At 41.6% G+C, this 20,243-nt stretch overlaps 1 protein-coding gene across 5 annotated transcripts in view; it reads right to left on the bottom strand.

Annotated features, from left to right (window-relative positions):
• Nucleotides 1–4,989: 4,989 nt before the first annotated feature.
• The window catches only part of myo16 (myosin XVI), a 104,373-nt gene continuing 89,119 nt past the window's right edge, over nt 4,990–20,243 (bottom strand). For 4 of the 5 annotated variants that reach the window (XM_040005452.1, XM_040005453.1, XM_040005451.1 and 1 more), the window contains exons 31-35: nt 19,762–20,144; nt 18,433–19,662; nt 16,231–16,383; nt 15,193–15,278; nt 4,990–8,603 (exon numbers count right to left, since the gene is read on the bottom strand). In XM_040005452.1, coding sequence (XP_039861386.1) covers nt 8,433–8,603; nt 15,193–15,278; nt 16,231–16,383; nt 18,433–19,662; nt 19,762–20,144 — 2,023 coding nt within the window. In that variant the 3' untranslated portion in view covers nt 4,990–8,432. Of the gene's footprint in view, nt 8,604–11,910; nt 12,021–15,192; nt 15,279–16,230; nt 16,384–18,432; nt 19,663–19,761; nt 20,145–20,243 lie in introns of all 5 variants that reach the window. The other variant, XR_005692196.1, reaches the window with a different exon arrangement.

Below are 20,243 nucleotides of genomic sequence, written 5' to 3'. Positions count from 1 at the left end.
GGTCAAAGCAGGATGGTCAAAATTGGATGATGGGAAGAAGAGGAGGTGAAAAATGGGGCTGGCAGCAAAGTGAAGTTGCAAATGAACACTGAAGTGCTTGTCCGTCCTTTTTTATTATAACCCTATAACTAAACCAGGCAAAGAGTCCATTCTGAGTGAAAAACTCACACCGGTGCCTTTTCTTTGTGGCATCGATCAGCCTGGAGCAAACCAGTCCCCAGGTTGTTTACGAGTCAACATAAACCTAAAAGCCCCCCGACCAGTGCTCAAATAATCAATAGAGGTGGGAATTGTGTTTACTTCTGTGTTTCATGGCCTTTGAAATGTTGCAGATGGAAGAAATGCCTTCACCTGCTTCCTCTCCACAGATTTTTTCCCCCTTTTTTAAAATTAAATTATATTTACAGAGCACCAATTTACAATAACAGTCATCTCATGAAGATCCCCCCTCCTGTTTTTTTTTTGTTTTTTTGCCTCAAGAGAAAACACAAGCACAAACAGACCGTGGACAAGAAATATGACAAAATACTAACTGATACTAACACTTTATTAATGACGTCCGACAGTAAAATATAAATGCCTAGAGTAAAAAATGAGGGGATTTCCCAATTTTAACGATACTACAGACAAACAAAGGCGGCACTGGTTTAAGATTTGTGAGTTAAAAGGCATAATCTTGTTAAAAAATGACTCCAGGGTTCCTTACAGCAGTACAGGGCACCAACTGGAACCAAATAAACCCACAGACAAATAGTCTATGTGTCCATGGTTGTGGTTTCTAGACTGAAACAAGCATGGATAATCAATCTCTCCTTCCCTTTGTGCATGCTACATACGGTAGTCCCCTATTTCCCACCACTCCAACACACCCTGTTGAGCAACCACTCAGTGCTTCCTGGGAACAATAACAATCTGGCATGAGATGATGCAAACATTTTATGCAAATACTGATTGCAAGCATCATTTATTTGTGTTGACTAATGGACAGGGTCCAGAATACTGCGAATGGGAACTTTGTTTTTGAGTTCAGCCAAGCACATACAAAACACAACTCTTGATATGCTCAAAAACAAACACAGCAAAATCTAAAGTTTATTTATTCAGTCTTAGCTTTGCTTGGTTGTGCTTTTTTGTGGACATTTCCAGGACCTGCAAGTGAACAACAAGATGGAGTCACAGATAAGTTCCAAAAAGTTATCCGTTCGTTGCGTTTTGCTTTACGTTCTGTCACGTGTTAGGATGTAAACGCTGTTTCTGGTGTTTAGTTGTTAAACTTGTGTCTCTGACGGAGAGGCAGCCAGCATCCTCATCGCATGATTGATATGTAACATGGACGAGACATGGAACCAGATCAGATTACTTGTATTGGCCTTTAACACATTTTTTGCATATGAACATATGAAAAAGTGGTACGATCCAGTACATCCTGGCAGTGTGACAGTGAACCAGGATGTATTAGGACCAGGAACCTGTAACTAAAGTTGATTTTATCCATTATTATCTATTTATAGAGGACACTCTTTTGTATGAGCAGCTGTTTCACAAGCTCAAGTAACTCGGTGCAAAATCTAATACAGCATTTGCCTCATACGATTTTCACTTGCTTTGCTGAACTTCGGTATTTCGTCAGGCAGACATTTTCCACTTTTGTCCGCATTTAACTGTATTTCTCTCACATACAGCTTGCATACAAACTAGCCAGTTTGGATATTGTACTTTTACCAAATTTTCCTAGATCCAAAGCTTGTTCTTTGATTCCTGTTGAGCAGTGGGACTTAGTAGAGGGTCAGTTGTCAAAGTTAAATGTATTTTCTGTCGCTACTATACTTGAAAGTGTCAGATGGTTACCCTGGCCTCATCGCAGTCAGGTTCTTCGCTTGCTGTTGTTTTTAACAAGCCACAAAACTCAGACAAATACTACTATTGGGCATAGATGGGTACAAATTGATCTTCAGGGTATCCTTTGGGGAATAATGAAGAGCAAAGTGAATAAGACAAAACAAAGGATAAATAAAGGCAAACTTGACCACATAGGGACCTAAATGGAAAACAAAGAAAAGGAGGCTTCTTTGATTCAGTGCTAGCTGGTGTACTGTCGAAGGGCTGTTCAGTCTAAATTGCCTCTGGGTCATTTATCCCCTCCTCCCATGTGATGGTGGATCTTTTCAACCCTGAAAAAATGACGGAATGGCCCTCGTGCCACTTATGGTGGAAGAGATAAATTAGAGAAGAGACCTCAGACGCTGGGGAGTAAGATTTAGATTGATGGTCAAACAGTGGATGAGAATACCTCCATTGCCCCTGTGTTAACTCTTAAAGTGGATTTTTTTATGAAAAGAAAGGAAGACAAAAAAAGTTGTTTTGCACATTATTGCTGAAATAATCACAGAACATCAAAAGCTGAGGTTTCATGCATTCTTATTTTGTTATATTACAGAGCGTGTGAAATGAATAATAATGATTTTATTTGTTAAAGGATAAGTACAGCAAATGTTCTATAGTGAGTGTGCTTATAGCGTACCTCTTTTACTCATCATTTTTAAGCTTCTTTAGCAATATTAGCATCATAGAACTGTCTTGTGTTTTCTTTCAAAAGCAGAAGTTGGAGTGGTAATTACTATGTTACTAAATTATCAGCTAAGGGTACCTAGCTTGGTTAAAGCAAGCTGCACTAAAATACAGTATGGGGATAATACATACTTTCTAATTATTACTAAGTAACAGACTAATAAAAAACTGGAACACAACTTATCCAAAGTGAGGCACAAACTTCTTGGATGGCTTTACAACACAGCAAGATACAAAAAAATCAGTCAGATAATCTATTAAAATGTTCCAAAAGACACCAACAGCACATATACAGTTCAGAACTTGAGTTTCAGGCATTTTTGCACTGGCTGTGTTTTTTTAACTTCTGAGGTTTTTCCTTGGAAGGTACTCAAGGAAGAAAAACAAATGCATTAGGCAGAAACAGACTCACTGGAACTTGTCATCAAATGCTACTTGACCTCACATGTACAACGAGTCACTTCTAAGTGACTTATTTGTGATGCACTTGTTATTAGAAATGCCTTTTCACTCTTCAGCACGTTTTGTACACATATAATCAGTTAAAATGGTTCAGCCTGAATCATCCAAACACAAACTGTTTCCCAAACCTTCCAAATCTGATTGTAATTCAAAGTTGATATTTTATCCCCCACAAAGTGGCAACTACAAACATTTTCAGGTTTTTCTACAGGATCCTGCAGTGTGCAAGCAAAAGTTTGTTGAACTGATATTATTTTTGGAGGAATATTCTAGCACACATACAGTATGCAAGTTTTATCAGGATAAATATTTACAGTTACCATTATCCTTGCGTGCATTAGAAGCAACTAAATGAGCAAATACAAATGAATGTGTGTTTTTCTAAGAGGTTAAGAGTGTTCAATATTCTGCTATTCTGTTTTAGAAACACTTGATAAGATCTTATGCATGACTAAAGAGCTTTGTGAGATTTGTAGGGCTACCATGTAAATACATGTTAAAATATATGTTAAATATAAAACCTCAAACCAATATCTTGGCTGAATGAATGAATATTGTTTGTATTTGCGTTTGTATGTTTATACGATTGCTACAGAATGAACAAGAACTCCAGTGTAGTTCTATTAACAACCAATAATCCAACTATAATAATCCAAAGTTATGCCAGTTTGTTTAAGTGGCCAATATAAATTTAATGTGACTTGATGATGACGTTTCTAACTCCAGAGTACACAGTTGACACACCTGGCAGTGCGTGTGTTAGTGCCCTTTGATAGAAGCCGTCTACAGTGATACACACTAAGGCATCAACTTCAAACGCTGGCTCCCACACTCTGAGGTGAAGCTTTCCAGTGACGCTTGAGGCAAACACTTTTTTTGGTAGATTGGAAAACAAACAGACAACTGAATCCTGCTTGTCTTGACCTGATTAGTAACTGAAAAACCACAGGTTAGTAAATAGCTAGAAGCACACCCTCTCATCATGGGAAATGTCACTTCAACCAAGCATTATGCTCAACACTGCATGTATTGCGCTCCTCTTGTCATAATGTGTGCTTCATGGAAATATTAAGACACACACAAACATGCGCACACATAAAAAAAGCCCCACCAAAGTACATCACTGGAAACACTGGACAAATATTGGACTTTAATTACTAATCACTGTATTACGTTGTACTTATACTTCTTTACGGATTCATTGCTTTTATTTGCTTACTTAAGCAGCTACATTGCAGCATTGTGGTCATACATAAAAATGTTTAACTCACTAGAAAGTTTATAAAGTATCAGAACCATCTCAACTATGTTTCTGGTGCCTTTTGGAGCATTTTTACTGTCATCATTTGACAAATAATATGGCTTGCTATGGAATCCAAAAAGTCAAAGTCATTTTATTGGTGTGGTACTTGTCACCAGCTAGTGTCTGTGACACCCAGGACAGGAATTGGCAGGGGAGTGCGAGGGGATGGGAGGTTTCCTGCACAAAAAAACAATAAAATGAGAAATGACTATCACTTTTAATATCTGGTGATCCCTTGAGAGCAGAGAGGACATGTCAGGGGTCTGGGATGATCTGTATCCCATTCTGTTCACATTTTTCATTATGTCACCATTCCACTACTACTTTTTGAACTTGAAAACTACCCCTATTTAAATAAAAGAGAAATCAACAGGAATCATAGTCAAACGTGACTAAATTCCACACAAAGATGAATGCTGTAGCTTTTTATTTGAAATTGCAGTTATGCAGAGCATCTTGCACAGCTTGTTGATTTCGCAAGTGATGGAGTAATGGGCTGACAAGAGAGGAACTGTCTGGAGGCTTGCAGATGTGGGTTAAAAAAAAGGTTACACTTTGTAGCAAGCGGAAAAATCTTTTGTCAAAACAGACTTTTTATTCTTAGAAATATGCTTTATCTGAACGTTTATTTATTCTTTCCTGAAACTGATTTTGTGCCGATGCTCAAGTGACACGGCCGGCCAAATAATGCAAGTAGAAGGGGGATTTAAATCTGGCATCTTAAAACAGTTGTATTGCTGCATTTGATTGTGAGTGTCTGAAAAAAGGTCAATGCAAAAACTGAGGGTTCACAATTAGGTTTTACAAACAATGGGTAATGTCACAGTGGCTACTTAAATATAGACACACACACACACACCCACACACACACAGACACACACACACACACACAGAGAGAGAGAGAGAGACTCGCATTGACACAATTGTGCTTTATTGCTGTACAAGTACAGTACTTAAAAAATTGGGAACATAATAATTCTGAAATATCACAATCATTTTTTTCTTTCCACAAACACATATGTATGCAGATTAAAATATACTGTATGTCATGTACAAAAGAAAGATTACAATAAAAAAAAAAACAACAACAATATGAAAGGCAGTGCTGAAATATCATGTCTCTCTGGACAACTATAAGTGGACTGGAGACAATAGATGGCCATTGTACACTGGCAGTAGCACCAGAGAGTTGATCTCAGAGCAGAGGATTTATAGATTCCTGGCTAACGAATATGACTGGCAGTATTTTGGCTGCCGGAGCTTACTTCAGAGTGAGCGAATTCATCAAGATTTGTATGTGATGAAGTGGACATATTAGCAGATGGGTTTATGTGGATATGGATGGATGATGTGTTTAGCCGAGACATTGGGGGACAGTGGAGTGATTCACAGTGCAGAGGGAAGCAGTTCTTCACATTAGACAGCCTTTATCTTTTCTGCACGAGCATGTTATACGGGGAGGACACCCAACATGTGGTCATGCAAGGTAAAAACCACTGATATGCTTTAAAATACAATTTAAAAATGTCCTCATTTCATGACTTCCACAAACATAAGTATACACAAAACTGCACACGACCAACCATAACTCTGATTATACTGAAGGATAAATACCAAAGCTAGAAATTCTTTCAATGGCATTAGCAAGGTTGACGAGCTTAGTCTTGGTTCCTGTCTTTTGTTTGATTGCAGATGAAACACACAACTACTTGTGTGAAAATGTTTGATATATTTCTCCATTGCAGTGCTCATGCAGCCCCAAATCACAGTGCACAAGGTGTGATATATGGAGCAAATCAATACCTTATACTTGCTTGAAAAAAATGAACTGCATACACAGCTTCTGAAGACAATAATCACATTAAGCAGTTAGGTACACTCTTTTGATTCAGGCGCATGTTCCGGTAATAAGATACAAAGAGATTCAAAGATGTGCACAGGATGGTGGAATAAAAATTTTGCATTTGTACATTCAGCCAGTCAGTCCAAAACACAACTGGGCAAGTTCGCCTTCAACGGCCTCTTGAATATTTCTGCACCTTCGCACGCCGGCAACAATCGAGATCGATCCTGCGATGGCGCTGCTAATTTGCAAATCTGAACCAATTTAAATGCCTTGTGGGTGATCAGTGGGAATGAGAAATCTATTAGAGCTATTGATACTTAGAGGCTCTAACAATTCAGACTGGATCTTTAAAGATCGAACACCTTGTCTAGACACACCCAGCCCATTACAGAGGTCAACACAACACCACATAAACATTGTGCAATAAAACATCCATATACATTTAGAACATCTGCATTGCATCAGGGGAGCAGAACAATGGGGTCGAAGGGGAATAAACAAATCCTTAAATAGAGTATAAACGAATTTTCATAACCGTAGACAGTCGTTCTAAAAAAAAGAAAGAAAAGATATTCACATCTTAAAATAGACCTCTTTCTCTCAGCATTGCATCTAACCCGAGACATTCTTAAATCTCAGTTTCACCATACACAGTATTATATACTCATCCTTGTCCTTCATCTTCAAGGTCAACCGCCGTGCTTTTCTTCTATAGTAAAAGCTAAAACATATGACACCATTCACTATTTACACTGTGGCTACCATGGAAACACCCGTAAAGCCGGTTTGATCCACTGGAGGAGGTGGGGTGGGTCAAGTAGGGGAAAGGAGAAGGGGGTCTGTTTGTTTTGGGTCAAGTACGGGAAAGGAAAAGAAGATGAGGACAGGACACAGAAGGTAAAAAATAGGCGCCTGCGAGGACACACCAACAAAGTAGGGATCTGTACAATAATCAGGTTCATCTGTGCGTGAGGTCTCCTGAAAAACGCATTAACCTGTTCAGATGCTGATGAGACACGTTAAGAGTGTGAACAGTTTTATACCCATTTTAAACACTTTTTAATGTTTTTAGTCCACACAGGATCACCAGTGAACTGCAACAACAGCTATGATTTGGTCATTTGTCAGTCTGTACATACAGTATACAAGCATAAGGAGACTACCGTACGCATCAGTTTTAATAACTATACTTGTTAGTTTAGATATAGCTTTCACACATTGTATCACTTTGGCACAGAGTTTCATGTTCAGAACATGAACTAAATACCTATCGGCTAAAGCTTTTTTTTCTTTTCTTTTTTTAAAATCTTAGCTTTACCTTTATACATAAAGCCAAAGTATGCTCATTAGTTGGATCCCCGTCTCCTAGTAAAGGTAAGTGCAGTAGTTTAGGATTTGGCCAGAGGGCTTTCTCAAAGGCTGGTGGTAACAAGGGGGAAGAGAAGTGCACCTTGGGATAATACTGAGGTTACCCTGACCCCCGGCCGCTTGCTGCCAGGGCTGCAGTAGCACTTAGAGCCCACACATGAGACGCTAAATGAGAGCTGTGTACCTGAAAAAGGTCCCATGTCTAAGCCAGTAAAGTGTTGTTCAAAACTGGAGGTCTCCAGAGGCGTTGGTTGACTTGTAAACTTTCTGAGACTCAGGTGTGCACATATGAGAACGCATCACACGGGAACATCACAGCACGTCAAGTATAATCAGCACCGGGTTTTAGAGTGGAGCTCATTTTAATGCAGCAGCTCATCTTATGAGGCCATACGATCCAAATCAGATGGCCATTCGGCATCTAAACCCCAGGTCAACTACTTTGCTTGTAAATTAAGCCTCCTCCTATCAGCGTCAGTCATTTCATCTTAGAAGAGCTGAAAATAAATAGACAAGTCAGTGTTTTTCTCTTTTTGATCATATATGTCATCACAGACTATCCCGCATCTATTCTTTTTCTGCTTTGCAGTCATTTTTCATGGATATCAGTTAGTATCAGTTAGCTGTCACATGGTGCTGAGTTTCTATCACATAAGTAAGGGAATCCCCCACAGTTGAGTGCAAAGGGAAAAAGCAGGACCTTCACCCCACGGACTAGGCTCATTCTTGGAGCTTAAGCTTAGTCCATGGGGACAGAGGTTAACAGATCAAAAACAAACCAAAAAAAAGGGAAAAGAATAAAATTGAAAAGCTCGTGCAAGTGTGGCTGAAGAAAGAGGGAGGAACTTCATAGCCAACGTATGTGACTTTATCAGAAAACCTCCATCATGGAGGGGCCTTCCTGTTGGTCCAGAGCAGTGTGGGGGGCAGGGGTGGGGACTTAGGTGGGCGGCGCTTCCAGTCACTCCGCCCCTCACACTGCAATCGCCGCCATCGCAGAAGCTCTCTAAGGGCGGCGCTCTCATCCCCGTTGGACAGACGTAGCCGCTGGAACACCTGGGGCAGAGAAGGAAGAATACAAGGTTAGGAAAGGAGGTTAGGGTTTGCTGAGGAGATGCAGCACACTGAAAAATCCAAAAGATTAACGACAGGAAGTCCACATGACAAGCCATGATCGGAGCGGAGGGGTGGGATGATAAACAGTGACTGCACAAGCATCATAAAAATAATAACATTAACAGGGCAAAAACAACAACAACAACAAAAAAAACAGGCACAACTTTGGCTGATTTTACATCTTAATAAAAAGGAGAAGAAGTCCATCTTCTACAACTGGGTCACTTTTTCTCATGAATGATTCTAATAATACAGAACTGAATGTGGGTCTGGCACTGAGCCACCTTATGGGAGTAGATGCAGCAGGAATCAGGATCCCAAACTGACATTTTAACAGAAACAAATTGAGTCCAACTACATCACCTACAAGAATATATTATGAGTTAAATGTTAAAGTAGTTCCTCTAGTGTCTTACAGGCACTCACAAAAATGTACATGCACATCTGCAACAGTCTGTATAGAGCCTCATCAGTCATCCACGAGTCAATATGCAGGTAAATCAATCAGAAAGGAATTCCAAACTCAGGAACGACGCCTGGCCATCCAAACCTGATTAGAAACTGGGAGGTAGGGGTGTTATGATGGCAGCTGGTGGCCTAAGAAAAAAAGAGCTCAAAGGTGAACGCTTTTAAGACAAAGATCCAAATATCCCACTGTTGTTTTGTTCATTTTAATAAATACTATGAAAACACTCTCTCTCTCTCTGTGATTTCAACTTTCCTTACCCCCACTGCTGCACCCTAAACCTACTGCTTGCTACTGACGATGTAAAGCTTCAAAAACACCTTTAAGTGCTCCCACGGGCCCTATGAAACAAGTATTAACAAAGTTGTTTCTCTTCACACCTATCAGTTTTTCCACTCTGCTGAAGTAGGAGCAGTGAGCTAAATCAGCTCAGTAGTACCTATAATGTAACATTTTCCAAGTCAACTGCCAAACATGTCATGTGTTTAGTGAGGAAGTCATAGGCTATGCCACACACACACACACAGACCGGGGAAAAAACATTGCACCGATTGGATACTCTGACAAACATACCTGCACATACCTACTATACATGCACACCCAAACGCTCAAACATACATCGAGATAGATTGCCTGCACTAGCACAATACTCAACAAGCTAATCCATAATTTACACCTCCCTGCCAGGCTATTCTTTGCACTGGCGCCAGCGAGGAACACCGGCTACTGGAACAGAAAATAAGTAGGAACACTGTGTCCCTCTGCAATGCATGACTGTACTGTTCATGGACACACACATACACAGAGACACGCACACAGTAAACATCAGATACAGCTTTTTTCAAATTAATAACTGTGAAACATTTATGGTTTCTGGCCTTGATGTCTGAAATGTAAAACAGTTTAATGCTTGTCTTCAAAATGTCATCGTGACATCGAGGCGAGATGACAAAGTTAAGTTTAGAAAATAAAATCGCTTTTTGACAATTCAAAGCTGTCTGATGGCGACTTTACTCCAGATAACAGCACTCTGAAATCTAAACCACACCCTTCTGTGTTGGGGGAAGTGGTGGGGGGATGGGTTTAGATCCATACCAACATGTGAATGGATTGTTATGGTAATAGCATGGTAATGTGGGATAGTAGTCATTCCAAACTGTCACTCAGGGGAAGGATATCCCGAGGCCACAAAATATTCCAATAAGCTCCGAGCTTTTCCACATAAAACGCACACATTCCCGGGTGTAAACAGCTACTGCATGCAAGCTACTGTGTATACACCCTCAGATACAGAAAACTAAAACACCGCGTTCTCTGATTGTTTGTACTCAAAGCACTAGATATGACTTAGAAAGGATTTCACAGAATATAAATTGCATTTTTTATTATCTGACAAACAGTAACACATGAACTTCCAAAAGAGTTTCTTTTATGTGTTAGTCACAGCAGATAGAAAAAAAGAGAAAGGTCACTAAACAGCTAATATTTCTATAACTGGGTGGCCAAGGACAGGTCGATCATAGAGAATAAAACAAGTAGAATAAAAGAAACTGCAGACAGGATGATATGTTGCTATCTCGGGATGACTTATGTGTGATGTTTTCCTTTGATATTCCCATGAATAGTTTCTGTGGAGTCATGTAAGGATCTCTGTCTAGTCCGATACATTTTAAGAATAGGTGTCACATGTCACATGTTCCCGAGTAGCACATGTGACCACTCCTTCTATTTCAAATGCCCTGCCAAGTCATTGTCTGAAGGGATAAACAAAAATATCAATCTTTGTACCATTCAATCATTTAGCAGTCTGTCAAGTCTTTATATAATTAGTCTAGACTGCTGCTCGCTATTCATGGCGAAGACCCAAACAAACCAGTCCATTCATTCTTAAATGAGCTGCCCATTCATCTTCCTTCATCCTTTCCTTTTTATTTATCCCATTAGTTCTGAGAAACCTACATAAAAACGGTCTAGAGTGCAGCTAATTGAAAGACATTGTGTGTCACAGAGTTATTCCCACCTCACGATTGTGTATAAACTCACAGTGATGAAGGTGATCAAGAAAGCGAAACCGGTGAACAGCGATGATGCAGTGATGCCAGAGAGAGTCTGAGGAAGGGTTAAAAGGGAATCGAGTGATGGATTCAGCAACGTAAAAATCCCAGCAGATGAAGAGCAATAAAAACTGCAGCTCGAGTTTGAGACTCTCAGGAAAAACACTGTATAGTGACTTTTTGTGCTGAGGAGGACAGCAACAAAAAAGGAACAACTGCAATTGCCAAAGGATTTCTCCACATGTGTGGGTATTCAGATCTATTTAACTTGTGAGCTGCAGTTTCCTTCCAGAAATGAGGGATAAAAAAAAGAAGAGCGTAAATGTCATCGACTCAGGATTCCTCTGACTCCTGAGAGCCGAGATGATGTCCTGCAACAGCAGTGGTTTTCAAAAATGCTTCTCCAGTGACCCATATTTTCAGAAGATTTGATTTTTGTGACAACTGCCAGAAATTTTGATTAGAATTTTCAGCCATGAGTTCAGACTTCAAATCCTGTGTAATAATAAACTAGAATTAATTTCAGGTAACCGCAGCCACCGATTTCCATAAAAGCTAAAACAACAAATTCCCTTCTTACTCCATAAACCCATTTTTGCCATTTTAATTTTGACTCAGACAAACCTTCTGGAAGTTTTATGAATCATTACTGATTTGACTGCACACTGGATTGATGAAAAACACTGCGATTAAGGGCAGAGAGGGGCGCGGCATGACGTACACTCACCACATCCCTACATGTGCACGAGGGCTCACAGCGAGCCCACCCCCTGTGCCCCCCTCGCTGTTTTAGAGGGCAGCCCCCGCACCGAATGGAGAAAAGTTGAGATGACCCCTCTGGAAAATATAGGAGGGAGTGAGAGTAACAGCCAAGCTCATTAGATTCATAGAAAGAGAAAGAAAACAGGCATTTATGTACAAGACAACAGCCTAGTCGAAAGTAGATGGTTACATGTGCTTCACACTTTAAAATGCTGTAAGAAAGGAGCACTAAGCAGAGCTTGCTGGCACGTCTTTATTTTATTCCACAGTCACAAACAGGCTTCAGATACTCAATGCACAAGGTGAACTCATCCAATTCTGAATGGAGCGATAAAATATTTCATCAACCTGAGGATTGTCAAGTGGGTATACAGCGTGCCTTTACATCTCTAGTGAAGTTTACCTACGAATAGCGTGCGCTGAAATCTTCTGAGAGTGGAACAGAACGTCCTTTGCTTCTTTGTGCATTAAACACAGAACAACTCAAAAGAAAGAAGCCAAAAAGAAGCCAGTGTTAAGTTTTTGTGTGATATTGGATTTAAACCCTACTTTCTCAAGTGCAAAGTTTCTTTCTTCCTGTGCGGCTCTTCCTGCTACTCACCCAGTCTGGTCTGAAAAGACCAAGACCTATACGGTATGTTCAAGGCCTGATAAGAGAGCCCAGACAATGATTATAGGAGCTTCCTTGTTCTCCTTTTTTTGTTCTCAAATGCATAAAATGTTTTTTGTACGTAACTAAAAGTTGTCTAAGGCGCTTGGAAAGATCTAGTTTTGAGATCCCAACCCAGGAGCCTTAACGCCCACTCACACCTTGGGTCAGTTGATCACAATAAGTCACATAATGTTCTGAGGCCATGTCCACACTAATACGTTTTTATTTGAAAACGCATCTTTTTCTCTCCGCTTTGGCTTTCCGTCCACACTGAAACGGCGTTTTTGGTCAAGGAAAATTGAGCTTTTTGAAAACGCTCTCCAAAGCGGATACATTTGAAAACGGCGTTTTTGCGGCGCAGTGGAGACTGCATAAACGGAGACTTTTTAAAACGATGACGCATTTTAGTCATATGATGCAGTCATGTGACCAGTTAAACTAAGATGGCGGAGCGCATTATGCAGCAATTGTTTTGTTTGCTCTCAATTTTGACAGCCCTTTTAAAGATCAATATCAGTCTGTACATGCTCCAGATAGCTTTTCTTCAAATTCTTTAACTCTCACTCGCTTTTGCAACTTTGTACTTTTGTGTTACTCGCAGCAACAACTCCACCTCATTGTTAGTCCATTAAAAAAACTCGGTGCTTTTCCTCAACATTTTGCTGCAAAATTTCAAAGAGCCAGAAAGTTAATAAACGGCAGACAGAAATGAGCAGGTCGAATCGTCTTACATTTCACGTGTGCGCAATACAGGAATGTAAGCATTTTCAGTCATTCCAGTGTGGATGAATAACTGTTCAGAAACGATTGAAAACGATAGTGTGGATTTTCAAATTTAGAAGAATTAGTCGACTTAGCATCATAATGGGTTCACCCAAAACCTTGGCTGATTGTGACGCACACTCGTTTTCACATCTTGGCTCGTGTGATTAGTGACCCTCGTAGGGACACTCCCTATAGGGCTTAAATCTGGGACTCTGGGACCCACCAATTGCTCTTAGAACTGAAGAAGCTTCTCAGATGGCACTTTTCTTTCCAAGCTTCTGAGGCTACGTTCACACTGCAGGTCTTAATGCTCAATTCCAATTTTTTGATCAAATCTGATTTTTTTTTGTCTGCTTGTTCACACTACAAATAAAATGTGACAGCAAACGTGCTCTAGTGTGAACCCTCAAAGCGGCCCGCATGCGCAAAAGAAGACGTCACACACAACGCGCTCTGTTTAGACCCAGACCAAACAGTATTGTTTGACTGATGGCCTTAATATAAAGACTTGTTTCGGACTTTACGTTTCTCAATTTTGCTTTAAGTTATTTTGTTATTTACATATGGCCTAATAATGATCCTTATTGCTGTTTCAGAGAGGAGCGGTGCTTCAAAGGATAGTTGCAGATTTCTGTCAGAATCTGCAGATTATACAGTACAAATAAAATAGTCACGTTTCTCCAACGCTGTCTTCCCAACAGTTTCACTGGATGGCCAGGAATCGTTCACGATGTCTTCTCCGGCGCTGATAATTGGCGTCTGTCTTGTGTCAGTGACGTAAAAGACGGATTTAATGCGACCTGACCATTCAAACAACTGTCGCTTTCTGAAACATCAGATATGCATCGGATTCAGTACCACATACGAAAGTGACCCAGATCGGATTTGAAAATATCGGATTTGTGCCGTTCACACTGTCACACCATGATCGGATATGGGTCGCATAGGGTCAAAAAAGTTGGATTTGATGCGCTTTCGCCTGCAGTGTGAACGTAGCCTTAGACTACGATGACCTGGATGACTGAGAACCTTCACAGACATAACGAAAACTATAGGTATAGGTGTTGCTTGTTTTGGACTGATTTGATTTGTTGCCCTTTTTTTCTCTCATCTGCTATGTCACTTTTTTTCTGGTAGTTTAAATTGGTTTTATTTGTTATTTTGATAAGTTGCTTTATTTATTCAGTTGAGTTCTTTCCTGCTAACTTTGGTACAGGCCCCAAACTATGATGTGTTTTTTTTTTTTAAACATGTAAAATAAAACCAATTTTTCATCTGTGCTCCACCTGTGTGCATCATCTTAAAAGTTAAAATTAGACTTTCTATGACACACATTCATCAGTCAGTGGTAAGGCTCAGTTTTCAAAAGGCTCGTCTACAACCATACGGTAGTTAATGAGCTCAACATAATGAGATTCGGAGTATGTGCATTCATGTAAGCATGTGAGTGCAAAAAACTAAACAAAAAAACCCAAAAATATTTTATCCTGTAATCATACACCTGTCCTTGGAAGCACAAAAAGCTCACATCACAAGTGATGCATGCCACTGAAAGAGGCCACTTCCCTGTCCACTCAAAATGTCAACAAACCCAAACAGAAACCTTATATAGTCGTGCTCTAACTGTGTGTGTGTGTTTAGCTGTATACATACATGCATCCCATGACAAGTTTTAAACACACCAAGGTCAGATGCACTTCCGTGTGTTACGTAAAGTGTTGGGGAGTAAGGTTGCAAAGAAAAAACTGCACCTGTTGCCATCTGTACATAGCTTCTGATGAAGGCACCAAAAGTGTGTCTGTGTGTTTAAGTGCCTGTCTTTGTGGTTACCTGAGTATGATGACTATCCATGTGTCTGTGCAAAGAGGGGGTGCTGGAGGAGTTTGACTTGCTGTGACTCTCATCCTCCAGCGACCCTGAACACAAAAAAAGAAGCGTTTCACAAACCACGGATATCTGTCTTCTCAAGTCTTTCCACACACAGGCAGGTACAGTCTGAAGGACACACCGTTTTTCAAACACAAGCAATCTGAGAGAGGGCTAAGAAACTGTTTTCATGCAAAGAAAAATGTTAAGGCAAGAGTATGGTTTGGTTGCAAAACTCTCTGGGTATTTAAGAATAAAGTAACCACTCTCTGGTTCCAGTAAATCCTTCTCAGTTTCTCAGGTCACCTGATTATACCATTTAATTTCCCTCTCGTTATTTGTAACTCTAACTCCACTTACCAATCTTCCCAGCCTGCAACTACTTTTATTTCAGTCCACTCCACAATGAATTGAAGTGATTGTGCGGATCTGGCATTACAATGGGTAAAAGGAGCGTTTGCAGCTAAGACTGGCCTGGTGTATGACTTTGTCACTCCACAGGTAGAGCCAGTGGAACTGTATTTCTTATTTACAACCACATGGCATTTTAACTACTTTTTACTAACTGTAAACTATAAGTAGACGGACACCCATTAATCTCTAGATGCATAGTTACGTACCAACATGACAGTGGTGAAGCTGGCAGGGTCTTAATATATGATAACAGAGGTTGTAAAAACAAAACAAAAAAAACTCAGTGTGTCTTTGCTTATCACCTGAAATGTCATGAAGCTGCCATGTCAGTTTTCCTTAATGTCACACTTGAAATTTGTCAAAAACACATTGTAACCTTGACATTCATAAAATATGGAGAACTTATTTGATTCAATCCAGGCTCTGTATGTGCACAGCTTTGGATTTCTATTTTAGCCATGCTTAAAAACCACTAGCAAGTCTGCGCCAAGCTTTACCAAAGTAACCTTGAAGAATATAGCGGGTCATTGCTATTTAAAAATATCTTCCTAAGATTGTGAGTGTGAATGTGCAACATTGGGCTATTACCGTTAGAGATCTGGTTCCCGTTCTCTACAGGGGCAGGGCTTTGTGAGTGGGGAGAGTGGTTGTTGGCGTTCTTGTCTTGTAGCTGGAGAGATGGTGAGGTGGGGGCAGAGCCACAGTCTTCCCTCCCTGGCAGATTGATATTAGAATTGAATCCTGGTGGGAATATAACAAGAGGAAATGCAACTGCATATCGGTGCATGTTACAAACGGTAATATCCATCATGCATAATATCATCAGAATACCCTCTCTTTATATATTTCATAATATCTGTCTGCCTTTCTCCCTTCTGCTGCTCCTTGGGGCTCAAATGCTACACACTGCATGAGTAAGTAACTGTAGGTGCATATGTGTGTGGCTGTGTGAATGAGAATTCATCAGCTGCTGTCCCACACAGAGAATGTTTGCCTCCCGGTCCATCCATGGTCACAAGATGCCTAAATATAAAGTTACCAAACTGTACTATCCCATGGGATAGGTGAGCTTTTACAAGGGACACAAGGCCATGCAGTGAGACAGAGCCCATGCGCGTGTTCATGCTTATGAAAGATGAGTCATTCAGGCACAAAGACCATAATAAAAGCTAAATGAAATTGGAAATTTTGGATGGTGCTGCTGAGGTATGATGTGTCTCATGACTCTGATTTCCTAAAGCCTGCCAAGACCCCCTGCCCTCTTTCCCTTGCATTCCTGTGGTTTTCTCATTCCCTGAAGATGAGGAAAGGCGGGTGGAGAAAAGAGCGTCAGCTGCTCTTCACTTCATGTCCGGGATAGCAACTGCAACCCCTGGGCAGTCCCACAGCATCAGGTATCACATTCAGTTATTTAACAGCCGAAAGGGAACGGAAGTAGGGCGTTCTGTTAAGCCCACTGGCATCTCTCTACGCATGGATCTAAGAGGGCCGCCTTGCTTTGCCCACTCAAAATACACCAGTGCTTGGTTCCCCTGTCACACACACCGTTTCCATGACGCCAGCACTTTTCCCGTACAGTTGCAGGTGCTGACGAGGGGTCAGACGCAAGATGTCATGTGATGCAAATGCGTAAGCATGTTCACTTGCCCTCATACCGTCTCTTATAAGGAGTTCAACTTTTTGCCCACTGAACTTATTATATTTATAGAACTATGAGACAACAGCTTCGATCACAGCTCAGCTAGCTTCACAATCAGCCTCTAGCATGACGTCTAGCTGATGCTTTCACCTGAATTCTCCAATATGCAAATAATAGTCCAGGACGTGCTGTTCAATGCTGCAAGGCAGTCTCGCTCCCTTCAGTAGAACCTGAGCGAGCTGTTAAATATTTCATAGCTATCCTCTTGGTTCTCCTGCTCATGTATTATTAACCCAGCCACAACTAATACACTTTGAGGAAACAGAGCCTCAGACAGTAGGGTGCGACAGTTTCTCAAGGTAGAATATCAGTGATAAGTTTACTTTTCACGCTCTCTCTGTCTGGGTTTGAAACCTTTGACCTAAGGGACCGGAGTTCATTTCATTCACTACGTGTGACAAATACTGTTTGTTCTTCTTTTGTAAAGGTCAGCTTTTTCATCACTACACACAGTTTCTATGTACTTTACATACGTGCAGAGCTATAGCACACAATAACAAAGCTAAAACATAATTACAGTGCAGTGTGATGCTAAGTGATTTACACAAGCTGGCTCATTACCTAACATATTAGAAGGCAGCTGCAGCAGCCAAAGGGCACTACACAGGAGGCTGTAACAAACGGGTTGCCTCAAGTAGGCCAAAGGGGGTTGCTGGTTACAACATCTGATCTAATGTAAGGGGTTTCCAAATGTAGGTCTGGATAACAGCGCATCTTACCTCTCTACTACTCGAAAACAAAACAAAATCTGTGACAGATTTATTGACAAAAGATATTGTTATTACCTATCTAAGCACGTAAAACTACTCCTGCTGTACAGAAGGTAATCAGATGGTATGCAATAAATCATCTGACCTAGGTCAGGATGGGATTTTGATCATAACCTCACAACTGTGGGCAGACAACAGCAAGAAACACACGTGCATTCAGCTGAATGGGAAACTCTTTACAAAATGCAAAAAGGTTCATATATTGGTGGTTTGGGAAGCAAATTAATACATATGCAATAATTAAAGGAAAAAGGAAAAAGGGGGAAGTGCATGTACTTCATAATGTGTATGTACACGAGGAGTGTGTGTCTACTGACAGACCTCCATCTCTCATCTTGCGGCCAGACTTCCTCAGTAGGCTACGTCCAGAGCTGAACAGGGTGCTGAGTTCATCCAGGGGGCTGGTCAGGGGCCTGCCGTTGGCTGGGTTGAATAGCAGTGGAGACGAGGAGCACGAGTGAGCTCTTCGAGGCTCAGGACGAGACACCTTCACAGGGGAATAGGGAGGAGGCTTCCCCAGCGGCTCCCCCCCTGTTCTTTGTGAGGACGTTTTGGAGGAATCTGAGCTCCCGGTGACAGATGCTGCTCGTGTCAGAGCCAGGAAGTTGGCCTCAGGTGGGAAGGGGAAGTGTGAAGGAGGTCTATAGGGTGGAGGTGGGGCACTAGGAGGAGGAGGTGGAGGAGTGAGTGGAGGTGTGGACTTCTTCTCTGGCATTAGAACAGTGAGGCTTGGGGAGGAATCAGCCCTCTGGCGGGCGTACTGTGGGGACAGGGGGCTGTCTGGCCCAGTGGCATAATTGAGGTTTGTCTCAAACACCGGCAGCTTTTTTACTTCTAGGGGGGTTAGGGGTGACTCATCAGAAGCAGGAGAACAGGTGACAGGGGAGGGCGGAAATACAAGGAGTGGAGGGCGGTGGGGAAGCAAGTTGGGAAAAGGTGCAGGAATGTCACAGCTGCCATCTTTTCCATGCTGGCTTTTGGGAGCTCCACTGTTTGATGTGCTATGTGAGTGAGCGATGTCCAAAGCAGCAGTCACCCCCAATGCCAGTCGTTTAGTCTCTGCACTCTGAGGAGGGGATGTCCCCAATCCTAATAAGTTGAGTCCTAGAGCCTCCAATTTGGCTGGTTTGGTGACAGAGGCAGCAGCTCCACCATCTTCAGAAGGGTAATACTTCATCTCCTCGTAGACAGCTTCCGAGTCGGCTTGCTCTGGGCTATCAGGCGGCTCCTGGAGGCTTCGTGCCCGCTGCTGGGATCCCAACATCTCTATGTAAATGTCTTCTTCACCTTGGCCCTTGAACAGACTTAGTGCAACCCCTTGTGGAGCATCTATAGAGGCTGCTCTCTGCATCAAGCCTCCAAATCCCCCGCCACGTGAAAGCAGGGCCAACTTTACATCAGCTGGGCGTAGCTGATGGAGCTGGGGTGCTACAGCATTAATCTCCTCATATGAGCCAGTCAGCTTAGTGTTGGGGCTACGCTTGGGTTTCGGGGGTGGTACCTTTCTCATAGTTGTGTAGTCATCACTATGGGGACGGGGTTTGGACAAGGCTAAGGAAGAAACAAAACAAAGAAAGCTAAATCAATATGTAACAGCAATGAGGCACCGCCATCTGTTATATCTTTGACAGTCCAGTAGAAATTATTTACCTGCTGGGTCTGTGGGGGATAGCTGGGATTTAGGAGGGCTTCCAGCTGGTGAAGCGTAGCCCTCTGGAGTGGAGCACTCTTTGGCGGCCATCGTCAGGCCTGCACTAACTGCTTCATAAGATGCACTCAGACGAGTATTGGGGTCCCTCTTTGGTTTAGGAGGAGGTTGCTTACGAGGAGAGGAAAGACCTCCCCCGCCTGCTCCGTCCTCATTGATATGGACAACTTGCTGCAAGGCTGGTTTGATGGGTGGATTGGCAGACGAATGGACCATGTTCTCAATGGCAAGCGGGGTGGGTACCGAGCTGGAGCGAAAGTGGCGAATTACTCGACTTCCGCCGTTGGCAGGGCCTTCGTGCACTTTCGTGCTTTTCTCTGCCACTCTACAAATGGAAATAAGGAACAATGAATTTATGTTTAAAAGGCGACGAGTGAGTTTACTTTATAATTAATCAAACTCAATATACGCTAGCCTCAAATGT

This window comes from Simochromis diagramma, unplaced genomic scaffold (assembly GCF_900408965.1).
Source record: "Simochromis diagramma unplaced genomic scaffold, fSimDia1.1 OVJJ01000501.1, whole genome shotgun sequence".
Taxonomy (NCBI): Eukaryota; Metazoa; Chordata; class Actinopteri; order Cichliformes; family Cichlidae; genus Simochromis; species Simochromis diagramma.
Note: the sequence above shows the minus strand (reverse complement) of the source record. Positions and strands in the feature narration are given on the sequence as shown.